We start from the raw sequence: 14631 nt of genomic DNA, 5'->3' as shown, positions 1-14631 counted from the left end.
TTGTTTTCAACTCAGCTATTCAATAGCTGTAAACATAAGTATAGCTTTGACCTCTTGGGATGTCAGTCACCTCATTTGTAAAATAAAGAGGGGGACAATTGTTTGCCAACTTCAGAAGTTGAAGTTGAAGTTCTCACTGTGAGAATGGAATTGGAGGGCTCAGAAGCACTTTGTTAATGGCCAATCGACATACAAATCTGAAGCATTTCTATCTGGCCTGCATCATTGAACGGAATAACGTTTTCTCCAAGTACCATTAATACTTGGAGGCATCCAGAATAAAGCATGTACTGATATTTCTAAAATTGTGACATTTTGCTGTCATTCTTTTCCAGAATGCTGAGAGGCCCATGAAATAAAATTACACTAATTGATTTTCTTCTCATGGTCACCATTGATAAGATGAAGATAAAAATAGGAAACTTTCATCCTTCTTTTAAGAATGTAGGAGAAATCAACCTAACTGCACATCTTCCCTCTTTACATTCTCCAGATCTTAGATTTAATAGCATCCTTGATGTTTAACTCAAGCAAGGAGCCTCTTCGGCTTCTCTTAAACACCTATTAGATATAAGACATTTACAAAAAATACATTTTCTTTTCCCTCTATAGTAGACGTTTGAACAGTTCGTTCAATTTCCAATCTCCTCCTTTTGGAATATTTCATTTCTCGAATCTTTGAGGGTAGATATAGTCAAATGACTTGGTTTGGCCAATGAAATGTGAGCTGAAGTGAGGCATTTTTTCCCGTACCCCAGGAAGCACTGAATTGCTAGTATGAGACTCTCTGGAGCTTATTCAGCTACCAGAAGATCAAAACAGCCTGAAATATTGACAGCAACATGGAGGTCAGCTGCCCTGAACCATCACCCAGACCTGTGGAGGATTTGACATGAGCAAACTTTGTTTTCTGTTAAGCCACTGAGAATTTGGAGTTGTCTGTTAACACGGTGTGACTGAGCCCATCGTGAATTTATTGTGATAACACACCATGTGTCTCTATTGCTAGAAAATAAATATGGAATCTTTTCAAGACAAGATGTTTTCACATGACTTTTAGGGTAAATTCTGAAAGGTATTTTGGTATCAAAAATATTACACAGAATTTATATAATACATAATCTATAAAAATCCTTACAAAGGAGTCTTTGATGATTATAGAAATAGTGTTAATAGTATACTTCTACTTTTTGAAATTAATTGTACAGGTAATCACATTTTGAAGAAATTATACTGATGAGGAGTCTAAGACTTGAAAAGATCCATGCAACTTGCTAGGCATCAGACTGTTGGTAAAAGATTCAGCCAGGATTTAAACCCACATGTGTTTTCTCCCTGTTGTCTCTGACTACCTCCCAAATCTATTCTGTGAATACTGGGCTCATTCAGTCTGCCAACATTTACTGAGTGCCTTGCCTGTGCTCTTTCTAAGACTCAGTCTCCTCTTCTGTGAAATGACAGGAACAGTATCTAACTTTCAAGATTCAAAGCTAATTGAGAAAATGATGTATTTACAACACCTGACATGCCATCTAGCCTGTGTTAGGAGGCAATGTAGAGTGACAAGATGATCGTTGGTTTCGGAGTCACACTTAAGTATGAATTTATGCTGCACCATTTGCTATTGTATGAACAAGATACTTTACTTCTCTGAGCCTCAGTTTCTTCATTTGTAAATGTAGACAAAAACATGATTCCTACGTTGGGTTCATTGATACTTAAATGAGATGTCTTTCAAGCCCCCATTTAGAGCATAGAATATAGTAGACACTCAGTACACAGTAATTTTTATAATATGGTAGTTCTAGGCTGAGCAAGGAGGATACAAAGGTGGACATATGATCATTGAATTCAAAGAAGGCATAGTCCAGTATGAAAGGCAGACACACACTTATGATAGTACAATATACAGAACAAGAATAGTGTACAGCGCACGCTCGTGGGACTAAGCAGGAAGAGATGATTTCTCATATTAGTATTTAATATATTTTTGATGAATGGCTGTAATAGTATCAGATTCTGTCAGTTATTTCCCTTATTTGATGTGGGATTGAAAACATTTAAGAGAAAATATCTAGCTCTTTCCCAGATGGCCTACGCAGCCACGGACTGGGCCAATGAATGATTCTGTTGCCTCTTTAGGAATGGAGTGAAAATTATTGGACTCCTCTAATTGCATAGTACTTTGTGGAACTTGCAAAGACAGAGGCTAAAGGAAGTTCTGAGTCATTATTTTATGTTTTGATAAAAACAAAATAGAACAAAGCACCTGAACAGCAATAGAGTATGTATGTGTGGTGGCTAACACAAAGTAACATTTGTTTAAGTAGAATTAAATGGGGGTCTTCAATATAAAAAAAGGTGGATAGGAAAAAATAGTTACATAAAAGAGTTTTAAGATCAAAGATCTTGTTTCAAAGAATAATTTATTTTATATATTTATTATTATTTTTTAGTAAAGTATAACCTATTTGGTGGGAAATATAGTAAAACAAAATTATTAAGAATAATCTTTAAGTCAGTCCAAGGACAATGTTTCTAATATGATTCCAATATTTTCAATATTGGCTTACATAATTATGTCTTTTCTCTTCATCCATCATCTCATCTGTAGTTCCAAGTTGTAATAATAAGGAGAAATAACCAGCTGAAGCATTTGACTTAGTGCACAAGTCTGATAGTTCATGCATCTCCAAACTTTACTACTTTATTACTGCCGGCATTATATATTTAAATGAATGTAGCCTGGTATCAAGAAAAGAAAACCACCATATTGAAGGGAAAAAAAAATAAACCGCAGCCTTCTTCACGAGTAACACTTAAAACTGTTAAACGCATTAAAATCCCATTTAACAAATAGCAGAACCTAATGAACACTGGGACTGCTCAGTGAATGCTAATGTGGAATATTGCTGGGAAAGATGTTTGAATGTTGAAATTTCTCATAGCTCAAAATGGTTACATAGATTAAGGAGAGGAACATCTGTTGTTCAAAAGACGAATGAAATTTGGCAGTTCATTGAAAATATTTTTGTTTTTGTTTTGTTCTATTTTAAATTGTTCCTTAAAGTAGTCAATTACTCATTTTCTATTTTGAAACATTCCAATACTCTTTTGTTACATTTTGTTTATCAATTTTATATGGAAAATCCTGGGAGTATATCTATATACAATTGACCAGTCTGCTCTTTAGTAAATTGTGACAGTCTTTTTGTGTGCTAATCAACTAATACAGCGATCATGAAATCATCTAATTCTGAAATGAAAGTGATCAGAAATATAAGTTCATCATGTGACAGCCCATTAATTGCAGGCAATTAGATGTCACAATACATTCAGATGAGTTCTGACCTCTGGCCTCAAGTCCTAACTCCAAAATTTTTCTTTATTTTCTTTGTCAGATCAAACAAGTAATTTGTCTTCTTCTTATCTGATTTTATTCATCTGAAATGTGGCTACTAAGATTTAATGTATCATTTGTCATGGAGAATGTTAGTCATTGTTTGTTACATGGCTACATTTCATTCATTTATTCTATACATTCATTTATTCACTTATGTAAGTATATACTTAGTCTTGTGCTCATACATTCATCCATCCATCTATCCATTTATCCACTGACCATCTATCCATTCATCCATCCATCCAAAAAATATATTGAACATGTATTGATATGATTAGGTTAAGTATATAGATGACAGGACAGGGTCTTTGTTCTCAAGAGGTAGCTCATAAGCTCATGTCAACATAGGCAAGTACTATGCTTAGTTTAGTAATTCCAAACCCTATATTGTCTTAAGAATTGCCAGATCCAGAAATTCGACTCCTGGGTCTATACCCAAAAGAACTAAAAACAGGTACTCAAAACATACTTGTACACGAATGTTCATAGTAGTACTATTTACAATAGCCAAAAAGTGGAAACAGCCAAACATTCATTAACAGATGAACGGGTAAACAAAATGTGGTATATTCATACAATGGACTATTACTCTGCCATAGAAAGGAATGGAATACTGATATATGCTATAACATGGATGAACCTTGAAAATATTATGGTAACAGAGAGAAGCCAGACACAAAACGTTATGTATTATATGATTCCATTTGTATGAAACATTCAGAATACATAAATGCGTGGCGACAGAAAGCCGATTTGTGGTTATCGGGGGCTGGGGGAAGGGAGAATCGGAAGTGACTGCTTAATAGGTTCAGGGTTTTCTTTTGGGCTAGTGGAAATGTTTGGAACTAGATCGAGGTGGTGGTTGCACAATGTTGTGAATGTACTAAATTATGCTTTAGAGTGGTTAGTTGTATGTTACATGTATTTCACCTTGATTAAAAAAAAAAAAAGATGAAGAAAGAACTGCCAGTGACACATTTTGTACAAGTTTATTTGGTGGGAAAGAAAATGACTAGAGATTTTCTAAAAATCTCTGTGTAACCTGAACACTATAAAACAGTGATTTTTGACTCTTACCAGTTTAGGACCTTCTGCCAGGTTGTCCAAGCTGTGCCCCTAGAGAAGCAAGCATTCAAGTAGTGTTGGATCAGTTAATCTGTAGCTAAAGATAATCCGTTTGTCTTTAGAGGGTGCCAGCTAGCACTCAGCATCTAAGACGAAGCCATCAAATTGCGCATTTTCTGAGATTTCAAGTTGATTTTTTTCCCACTTCTTGATCATGTGTGAACTCATACATATTCCAAGGTCCTAGCAAATTTCTAGGATTAGTGAAGTGGGGGTAAAAACAATAAAGATTTTAGAAACTTGTTGCTGAAAAACTTACAACTTGGTTAAAGGTTGTCACTTTCGAAGACACATTTAATGAGCCCATTAGCTTTGTTCTCTGCCTTCATTACAGCAGGGATTCTGAAATCTGGCAAACTCTTTGCTAATTGGGAATCACCAGTTAATAAAAGTCTACCGCCCCTTTTGATAAAGCAACCAAAAATGCATTCGCCAGTCGGTTGCATCTTTCTCATGGTTAAGGATGGCATATTACGTGTTATAGATCTCTATCAATCATTTTTAAAAACAATAATTATCATTATGAATCAACAGTAATCATTTAATTTTATGCTCTTAGAGTTTAATTAAAATTTATTTTATGCATTAAAATGACAAAGAACTAGTTTTGGGCATATAGATAGTATTTCTTGTACTATTCATGTAGTCATTTTTATCCTGTTTCAACTGTCAATGAGAATATGTTAATAAAATACCTAGCATTTAATAATCACCTGCATGTGTTATGCATTATATCAAGAACTTTATATTCATTATTTTGTTTAATCCTTTAATTAAGCTCGTGATGTGTGGACTGTTAATTTATCTCCATTACCTAGATGACAATATTGAAGCCTAGAGAGATTAGGTAATTTCTCCCAAGCTACAGGACTGGTGAATGTCAGAGTCAGAATATGAATCCTAATCTATCTGACTCCTGAGTTTGTGTTCATAACAATGGAGCTTTTAAAATTTCTTTTATTAAAAAATGGGGAAAAGCCAGTAAGACACCAATAACATCTATTTAAATTGTGAATGCATATTGTTTGCCTAATTTGATAAAGGAAATACACACACACTCTCTATAATATACATATATACCATTTATGTAACAGCATTTTTCAATTTGGCCAAACCAGCTTTCCCCCAAAATAAGGAGGGAGACCAAATCACTCTGCTAAAATCACCAGTTTGTACAGAAGTACCAATAAAATGAAGCCCATAGATACAGAGAACAATGAATTGAATTTAGGCCCAAGACAATTTAAGAAAATAAATTCTAATTTAATTGAACATTTGAAGGTTTCAGTTTTACCTACCAATGTGCAGATTTAATTCTGAGAAAAAAGAAACCAAAATAGCATTCATCTTTTCTTTTCTTTTCTTTTTGGCTTTCATCTTTTCTTTCAATTTAAAAGCTTGGACTGAATATTAACATTGTCTCCTTCTGCTTTTCTAGTTTAAATTTTAAAGTAAGTCAAACAGTCATATAAATGTTTTCTGTTTTAAATCTCCTTTACACTGTATGATTTTAAACTCTCTATCTCTAAAAAAAGGAAACCAAAACACACAGCCAAAAACCATGAAATGAGCGAGAATCTTCTCATTTCTTTCCAGCATTGGATGGTGGTAGTGGTGGTGAGCACTTTTAACCGTTCAGACTTTGCCTAATATAATGAATGACCAGAGCTTCAAGTTATGGATATTCATTATCCTTCTTTCTTTCCTTTTTTCCTTTGGTTTTCTTTTTTTTTTTTTTTTTGCTTGAGGAAGATTAGCCCTGAGCTAACATCTCTGCCAACCTTCCTCCATTTTTTTTAATGTGGGTCACCACCACAGCATGGCTGACAAGTGGCATAGGTCCACACCCAGGATCCAAACCCATGAACCCCAGCTGCCAAAGCAGAGAGCACTGATCTTAACCACTATGTCATGGAGCTGGCCCCCCAACCTTCTTTCTTAACACAGATAGTTTGCTTATATTTACATCATTGTTACTATACTATTCCTTGAGGTATATAATACCTAAGAGCTTGTTTACTTACTTACCATCTCTTTTTTCCTCTGCCCCAGGTTGGGCTCTGTTGCCCTTGAATCCGCGGTCCCCTATCCTACTGATGGAAGCGTTGCCGCGGCTGTGGAGGTTTGTCAATGTCCAGCAGGGTACACTGGCTCCTCTTGTGAAGTAAGTTTCAAGAATGTATCTGTAGTGCACTTTAAATTCCTTCAACATTGCTGTCAATAAACTCTTCTAAAACAAGTTCAAGTTTTTCATCAAAGATTGAACAAACAAATGATCATATGTTACCTAAAGAAGAAACTTGCATACCTGCCCAATAGTCATGGCTTTCAAATAGAGTGCTACTCACATAATGTCAGCTTGAAATAACGTTCCTTTTTGACATATTTTGCTTACTATAGCTAAAAATCTGATGTTCTCATGTTTGTTATCTATATAATTTGTTGATAAAATAGGATGAATGATAGCAGAATAATATTTCGAAATATTTTCCCTTTATTCCCACTCAGTACTTACCAGGTTACCAGAAATTTAGTGCCTCTTTTTTTTTTTTTCACTTTTCCTCCACTTTTTTAATTCTGCGTACCACACTGTTTCTCAACTTTATTCCTAAGAGCACAACCAAATCACAATCATCTGAAGGACACAATCTTCATAATGTCAGGAGCATATTATATGGAAGAAGTACCTTGATCTGGAAAAATCTCTGCTGGTCTTTGATTTATTTAGCACCTAAAGTTTGAGATGCCTATTGTTGTCTCAATATCCTAGATTTGTAATAAGATTGATGCTTCTTACTAAATACCACAGTGTGTCACTTTAAGGTAACAGATTTTATTTACTTCTATGTATTTTCTTTAGGTAGTTTGAAAATTGATTTTACTTGAAACCTGGTCAAAAAATGTAAACCCCATTTCCCTGATAGAGGGCATGGCTTACAGATAAATAGGAGCTTAAATTCCTTAAAAATGGTGCCTTTAAGGAATCATTTGAGGGTACCAAGATGTTCCACTTCAGCACACCACCCCATTGTGCCATTTATAGAAATACTCTAGGCGTTGCTTTGTCAGTTCTCTTGTGCTTTAAAATAATACATGCTTCCAGAGGACGCACAGGGCTGAGAGTCATATTTGTGACAAATGTGTTTTCTTTAACTGGGCTCAGACTCACATATCTAGAAGTAAAACTAAATATAATTCACTGAAGTACTTACTTTTCCAAAATTCATATAGAGAAAAATAATCATGGAAATGAATTAGCTCTGTCCACCCAAATTTGATTTTTCATGTAAAATCCATGCTGTCCTTAATGAAATATATTCTTGTATTAAAAACCTAGAAGTTTTTATTTCACTTGGAAAGCTCTCTTTGAATCTTTGCGTTCCTGTTTCAGCTGGAATTATGAATACCTTGATTCTATTCTTGCTTTAGTACTTGTTCCCAATTAGTTATTCTCAGTTCTCTTCATCATCTTTTATACAAGTTCCAAATGCCCACTGAATATAAAATTGTCTGAATATTAGAACTGTTTAATGGATTATGCTTTTTTTCTTCTTTCCTTTCTCCAAAAATATTTAGTGAGTATCTTTGGTAAATTCTGCACTGGATGCTAAGGGAATTATCAAGAAGTTACATCACAATCTTTCTCCATAAAGAGCTAATAATCTGGTTAAGGAGACAGAATAAATACCTATGAAAAATTGGAGCACCGCACTATGTAATTAAGGGACCAGTAAGTGGTTCAGAATATAAGTGCAATAATCATTTAAACAGGTGAGCAATTCCAGTGGAGAGAGATGTCACAGGATGTATCCTGGAGTGGAAAAACGTCAGGTCGAATGCTAAATAATGGCAACAATTAGGTAGGAAGAGAGAAGCATGCAAGTGGAGAAGAGTCAGAACAAAGAAGCGGAGGAGGGATCATAAGAGCTTGCTGCGCCTCTCACACAGTAATGATTTGGTAAATAAAGTAATTTTGAAGCCCATAAAGGAATTTAGTTGAATCAGGAGACAATGAATTCTGGAACTCTTGAGTTTCTCTCTTACTTCTTCATTTCTTCTACTTTCTATATATTTCTTCTTTTCTTTGTCAAACTTCCTATCCCTAGACTTGCCATTGTCCATTCCTATCCTTTTCCTGATTTCATTTGCTTTTTTATTGAGCTCATAAGGCCAGGCACTCTAGCTTTGCTATCACTAATATCCACAGACCATTTACAAGCTGAGTAAACTCCAAAGACCATTAATGTCTTAATTCTAGGTTGCCAAAAACAGATCAAATGACTCCATTATAAAATAATTCTCTTTTATTTCATTTGGGAACACTATGTTGATTCAGAATCTTTTTTCTCATTTCTGCTTGACTTCTTATAATTCCCTCCACAGTCCCTCTTTCAAATGTTTGCTTAGTTTCCTGGTACCATTATCATTCATTTCACTCGACACATGGGACAGTAAGAAAGTGAAAGCAAAGTCGGGCATTGAAAACAGAAAGTTTTAATTCATATATAATTTTCCTCTTCTATATGATCAAAATATTAACCACTTCAAAGAAGTGTGAATACTTTCATTTAGTTAACAGATATTGATGACGATGTATTCTGAGACAATCAAGGCTCAAAACGAATGACATGGATAATAATGTGATGAACAATACAGATATAGTCCCTGCCCCCAAGGACATTACATTTAGTGGTAGGCTAGACAATATGCCAGAAAGAAAATTTAAATAAATGCGATAAATCCCACAAAGAAAAGAAGCAGGGTGCCTTGATAGAGGTCCTGCGAATGGGTGTAGGAAGATTAGATGGGAGGGACTAATTTATAAAAGGCTGTCAAGAAAGGCTTTCGGAGGTGGTACATCTAAACTGAGTTTAGGGTCGGCTATGTAAAAAGAGCTGATGAAGAAGTGAAATAGAGCTTGGAGTCTGCAAGGACCTGAAAGGAGGCAAGTATGGCTGGAGCCTAGTAATCAAGGGGGAGAGTGGCCCAAGATGTTATTGGAGGAGCCAGGCCATTCAGAGCTTTGCGTGCATGATAAGAACTGGGGATTTTATTCTGAGTGCAATGGAAAATCATTAAAAGGCTTTAAGGTGGGTGGTGCCATGATCCAAGTTATATTTTTTGAAGAAGTAATTTCAACTACAGTATGAAGAACATATTGTAGAAAGAACGTTGTAAGAATGGTAGTAAGGAGAATAGTTAATATGCTCTTGTGGTAGAACATAGTGATGATGGTGTTTGAGGATAAAGGCAGGGCATGCAGAAAGACTGTGTTTATTCTACATATATTTTGGTAGTAGAACTAATAGGACTTACATAGACTACATGCCAAAGGAGAGTTGAAAGAAATAAAGAGTTTAGGAATGAGTCATATTACTAGCTTGAGCAATTGGATGTGGTGCCACTTACTGAACTGGAGAAGACTAGGAGAGGAATGACTGTGGGAGGAAGGATGGAATCAACAATCCATTTTAGAAAGAATTAGGTTTGAAAACCCTGTGAAGTGTAGGCATCACTGTACAGTTAGAATATGCAGCTCTTGGGCTCAGAATATCTGTCTGCTCTAGAGATAACTATTTGGAAGGCATCATCAACCACTGGACTGAGTAAAATTACCTAGTGGAGAGTGCGATAAAAAAGAGAAAAGTGACTAAACCCTCAGGACCTCCTGACAATGGGAAGTTGGGTCAAAGCAGAGGAGACAACAAAGAGATAGGACCAAAACTTGGGGACTGTGATGTCATGGAAGTTGAGAGAAGAGGGTGTGTGAGCAAGAAAGGAGTCAACTAAGCCAAATGTTGATGAGAGGTCAGATAAAATGTAATTGTAGAATTATCCATTGAATTTGTCTACCTGGATTTGGTGACACAGACCAGAGCACTTTTAATTGAGCGATGGTGGCACAAGACAGATTAGAATAGAATGAAGAGTGAAAGGGGAGTGAGAAAGAAAAGACTTTTTAGGGTAGTTTTACTAAAAAGAAAAACAGGTAGGTAACTGGAAAGTTATGGGATATTAAGGAAGTAATTTAGTCATTTTTGTTATTTCTGCTGGTGAATTTCTGATAGAGATACTAGATCATATTTTTGAGCTGATAGTAATGATCCAATAGAAAAGAAAGCTATTGCTGATGCAGCACAGAGAGGGAATATTGGGAAGACAATAGGTAATGGAATACAGATTACAAGTGGAGTGATATTCCTTTGAGAGGATGAGGAATGCTGCACGCTCCACCCGCCTTGTTCTGGAGGCACTATGGCAGATGGAGGTACCCGCTTATGCTTGTTGACTGCATAGTGGAAAGAAGGCTTCCATTGGCTTCAATTTGCTCTGTGACTAATGAGAGGCACTCACTAGCTAAGAGAGAAGGTGTAAAGAGTTGGGAAGTTTGAGGAAAGAGGATGTGGTGTGAGTAGTACATTTGCAGAATATGTATTTTAAAAAGCTTACTAATGACAATTCCATGAATATTTGTCCTGAAAACAGTAAATCAGCTCTCTTCCTGTTATCAACACCCTTAATTTCCACCCCTTTTGGATATGTAGCTTCACCAATTTTTAAAATATATATTACAGAAGGAAACCTTTCCATAAAGAATCTAGGGTGACAAAAATTTTAATGGGGAGAAATTATTAGAAGAGGATAAAAAATTGACACCTTCTTTTTTAGTATTGCTCAAATTAAGAGGAAAGTTGCTTTCCTTTCAGATACAAAGTATCAGCACATCCTTTTTTCCACGTGTTTGTTATTGATGTTCAGATTTAAGAGTCCTCATATCCTGAGGCAGAAGGAACATTTCCAACAATACACAACACAATTCTATAGACTTTATTACTTCAGTGGTTTCTCTCTTCTTTCCATTTTCAACTGGAAAAAAGGTCTTTTCATGATCTATTATATTGTAGTTAACCATCCAGAAATACAGTAAATAACCCACAATATGCAATCATCACGTGGGGGAGGTCATAAGCTCCTGCAGGGCAGCAATGTTCTCCCCATTTGTTTTCCATCCATTCCAGTTTGTAGTAACCACCCAGAAGGGAAACCTAATTAAGAGTGCCAGTGGATTTAGAGCAGGCACTGACACACAGGTGCTCTGAGACCTAAATATCTTTTTTTAATCAGAATTCCATTTTTAAATAATAAAATGTTTCACACTTTAACAAAGGAGTGATGAATATAAGTAGAGTTCTAGAAGAATAATACCATATAATAAAATATCAAGGGAATATATGGTAAATAAATCATGAACTATTTTGTGTAAATTTGAGAAAGCATAATAGGATGATGGAAATTGAGAATGAAAGATCTGAATTATATATAAGTAGAAGTCAGCTGTGTATGTGATCAGATGGACGAGAGGGGCACTGCCTTTCTTACGCATGATTGCAAAGCTTTTGTGAAAGTGCTGGAGTTAAAGGCAGGCTGCATGCAGGGAAGGTAGCGCATTGCAGAGAATCAGCGTCCCTTGGGTGACGTCAGGTGCGCCCTTAGGCCAAGGTTCTCTTAAGCATCCCCTTATATCGGCTGCTTTTTTTCAGGACTTTGCCTTCTATTTTCCTGCCTGTGCTTTTTACTGTGAGACTGTCACATTTCAATTCTTTATATCTCTGCTTTATTTTACCATTTCAGAAGAGCCACCAAGCTAATGCTTCCTCTAATCTCATACCTGCCCGTAACGCTAAGGTCAGTACCAGCCTCCGTGTCAGGAAGAATGGCTCGGCAGCGATGGTTCAGTGATGGCAATGCTTTGATAAGCACATTTGCCGAGTTAGCTGCCTCAATTATTTTCTTTTATCCAAAAAAACAAAAAGCAGACTTTTTTTTGAAATCCCTAAGACTAACCTGAAACCTTCCCTTTCTTTCAGTCTTGTTGGCCTAGGCACAGACGAGTTAACGGCACTATTTTTGGGGGCGTCTGTGAGCCATGTCAGTGCTTTGGCCACGCGGAATCCTGTGATGACATCACTGGAGAATGCCTGGTAAGTGCTTCCTCCTTTGGGGATGCTGACTGACAAGGCTGAAATCAGCTCAATTGGCCCTGCAGCTCAATTGCTACCTTTGGGACCTTAAACACTTGAGTCAAGAAGTGATTTGACAGAGATCTTTATATTGAACTGAGTTGGAAGCTGAAAATGCTCTTTCACATGTGGTCTCCCCAACTAGCAAGTATGAGGAAGTGTTTACACCTATTAGTCTAAGAATTAAATTAGGATCAGACACATCATAATCAAACGTAACTAATGACTGGGATGCATATCTACCTCGAATATATATGGCTTCAATCTCTTCCATAAATCTACCAAAAGTAGAGTGTACTTCCATAACAGGAAATGATTTTTATCCGCATGACATGAAAAGTGTAAAATATAACCTTGGTAATAAACATAACTCAGTTTTTTTCACATTGAAAATGAGGGCATATTGCATGGTTTTGATTTTTAAATGTCAGTATTTAACTAAATACAAAGCGTCATACGTACGTTAAAACTAATAAATATATGCAATTCACATGCACCAGAGCTGCTAACTTCTTCTACAATTAAATTGATACTTTTAACCAGAAAAAAAGCTCTGCAGAGGGTGAAGCACCTTCCATTCTGCTAAGAAGCTTTTGGGTTGGAGAATTACACAGAATAGACCATTCTGATTAACTCAAGGGCATGTTAGTTTTATATTGTCTGACATGGCATGAAGCTTGAAACAACACTTCTCATTTCATTAGTCTTGCAGAAACACAATTTGAAATGGTGCCAGTTTAGGAGGATATGATATTCTCATTTCCCCGCAGAATTTAAGGCAGACTCTGTTATCTATATTTCGTATAGTTCTTTCTCTTACTCATTTTTTTCCCCTTTTTACTCTATTTAAAAGCTTCTGGGAAAAATCCAAAATGAAAATTCAGGGCTTTTGTTTCAGTGTAATTTGACATTTAGGTTTATTGATGCTCTTTCTGTTTTCTCTATATAAGATTTTGTTTAATTGCATTGCAGTATAAAGCGTGATAGCCTTAATTTGTGGATCTGTAGATTTTTCAAATGGCATTTTTATGAATAGGAAGACTAAGTGATTTTCATTTGAATTATACCATAAATCTTTTAAGATGTACCTTGGGAAAAATATTGAGTTACCTTTAAACATTTTACTAAGATGCAATATGAAACATTCAGCCCAAAACTGATATGGTTTGCTTTACTTAAACCTAAAAAGGCAAAAATAAATATATCACGATACCGGACTTATAATGTTCCCAATAGGAATATTTCCTGTTGAATTCATTAGGATTAAATCAAATCATGCTATTGATCCATTTGGTTATGTGATATTAGAATAAAATGGTTTCATTCAGCATAATTTGGGGAAGAAGAAAGGAGGGAGCAATGATTATCTGAAGCCTACTAATGAACCCTAGTTTATTGGCTCTGTTTTGTGGACAGGGAGGTAGGAGGCCACATTCAAATAACAGAGGGAATCTTAAGGAAATAGCAGAGAGCATGATGACAGAGAGAGAATCTTGCGCTTTCTGGGTTTTCCATTGTAGCTGGTAAATACGTGATCATGTACAATGTTTTCTGGCAACTTTCAAGTGACCTTTATCCAAAACGGTGTTGATAACTAAGTGCCGATATCCCATTTTGAGCATATTGGTCCTGATAATGATGCACAAAGAGAAGAATATTTGAATGTTGTGCATCAAGGGCATTCTCTCTGTTCACTCGACCAGCATTTTAGCTTCTTTTCTCTTATTTATGTTTCCCCTCCATCAATGAACAGATAATTTATGAAATTTACAGATAAACTCCTTTTTAGGTGGCTTGGCTTTGAAATCTGATTAGAAATTAATTGAACTGTATTTTTGATATCGGATTAAAATCCAGACCTTTGTTATAATGTGGACCCATAGAAAAAGGTAATTTTAACTCAAAGTACGTTTGAAGTGACCCAGGAAACAGTCAAAGCCATATGGGAGGATGGCACTCTTGCTTCTTCTCGTTGTTCTTGTGATATGTGATGTGAACAGACATTCGGAAAGCACTTTTCTAGCAGGACAGCTGTAAAAATAAGCAGCCCATCAGAGTGAACTTGTCATCTTTTTCAGTTTT

General features: G+C 35.8%; 1 protein-coding gene across 5 annotated transcripts in view; it reads left to right on the top strand.

Annotated features, from left to right (window-relative positions):
* Positions 1 to 14631, top strand: part of LAMA2 (laminin subunit alpha 2) — a 531319-nt gene that overhangs the window by 300929 nt on the left and 215759 nt on the right. For all 5 annotated transcript variants that reach the window (XM_046676887.1, XM_046676886.1, XM_046676884.1 and 2 more), the window contains 2 exons: positions 6581 to 6692; positions 12397 to 12510. In XM_046676887.1, the coding sequence (XP_046532843.1) occupies positions 6581 to 6692; positions 12397 to 12510 (226 nt within the window). The remainder of the gene's footprint in view (positions 1 to 6580; positions 6693 to 12396; positions 12511 to 14631) is intronic.

The sequence above is a fragment of the Equus quagga genome, chromosome 11, assembly GCF_021613505.1.
Source record: "Equus quagga isolate Etosha38 chromosome 11, UCLA_HA_Equagga_1.0, whole genome shotgun sequence".
NCBI classification, from domain to species: domain Eukaryota; kingdom Metazoa; phylum Chordata; class Mammalia; order Perissodactyla; family Equidae; genus Equus; species Equus quagga.
The sequence above is the reverse complement of the archived record's forward strand: the minus strand, read 5'-3'. Positions and strand labels throughout refer to the sequence as shown.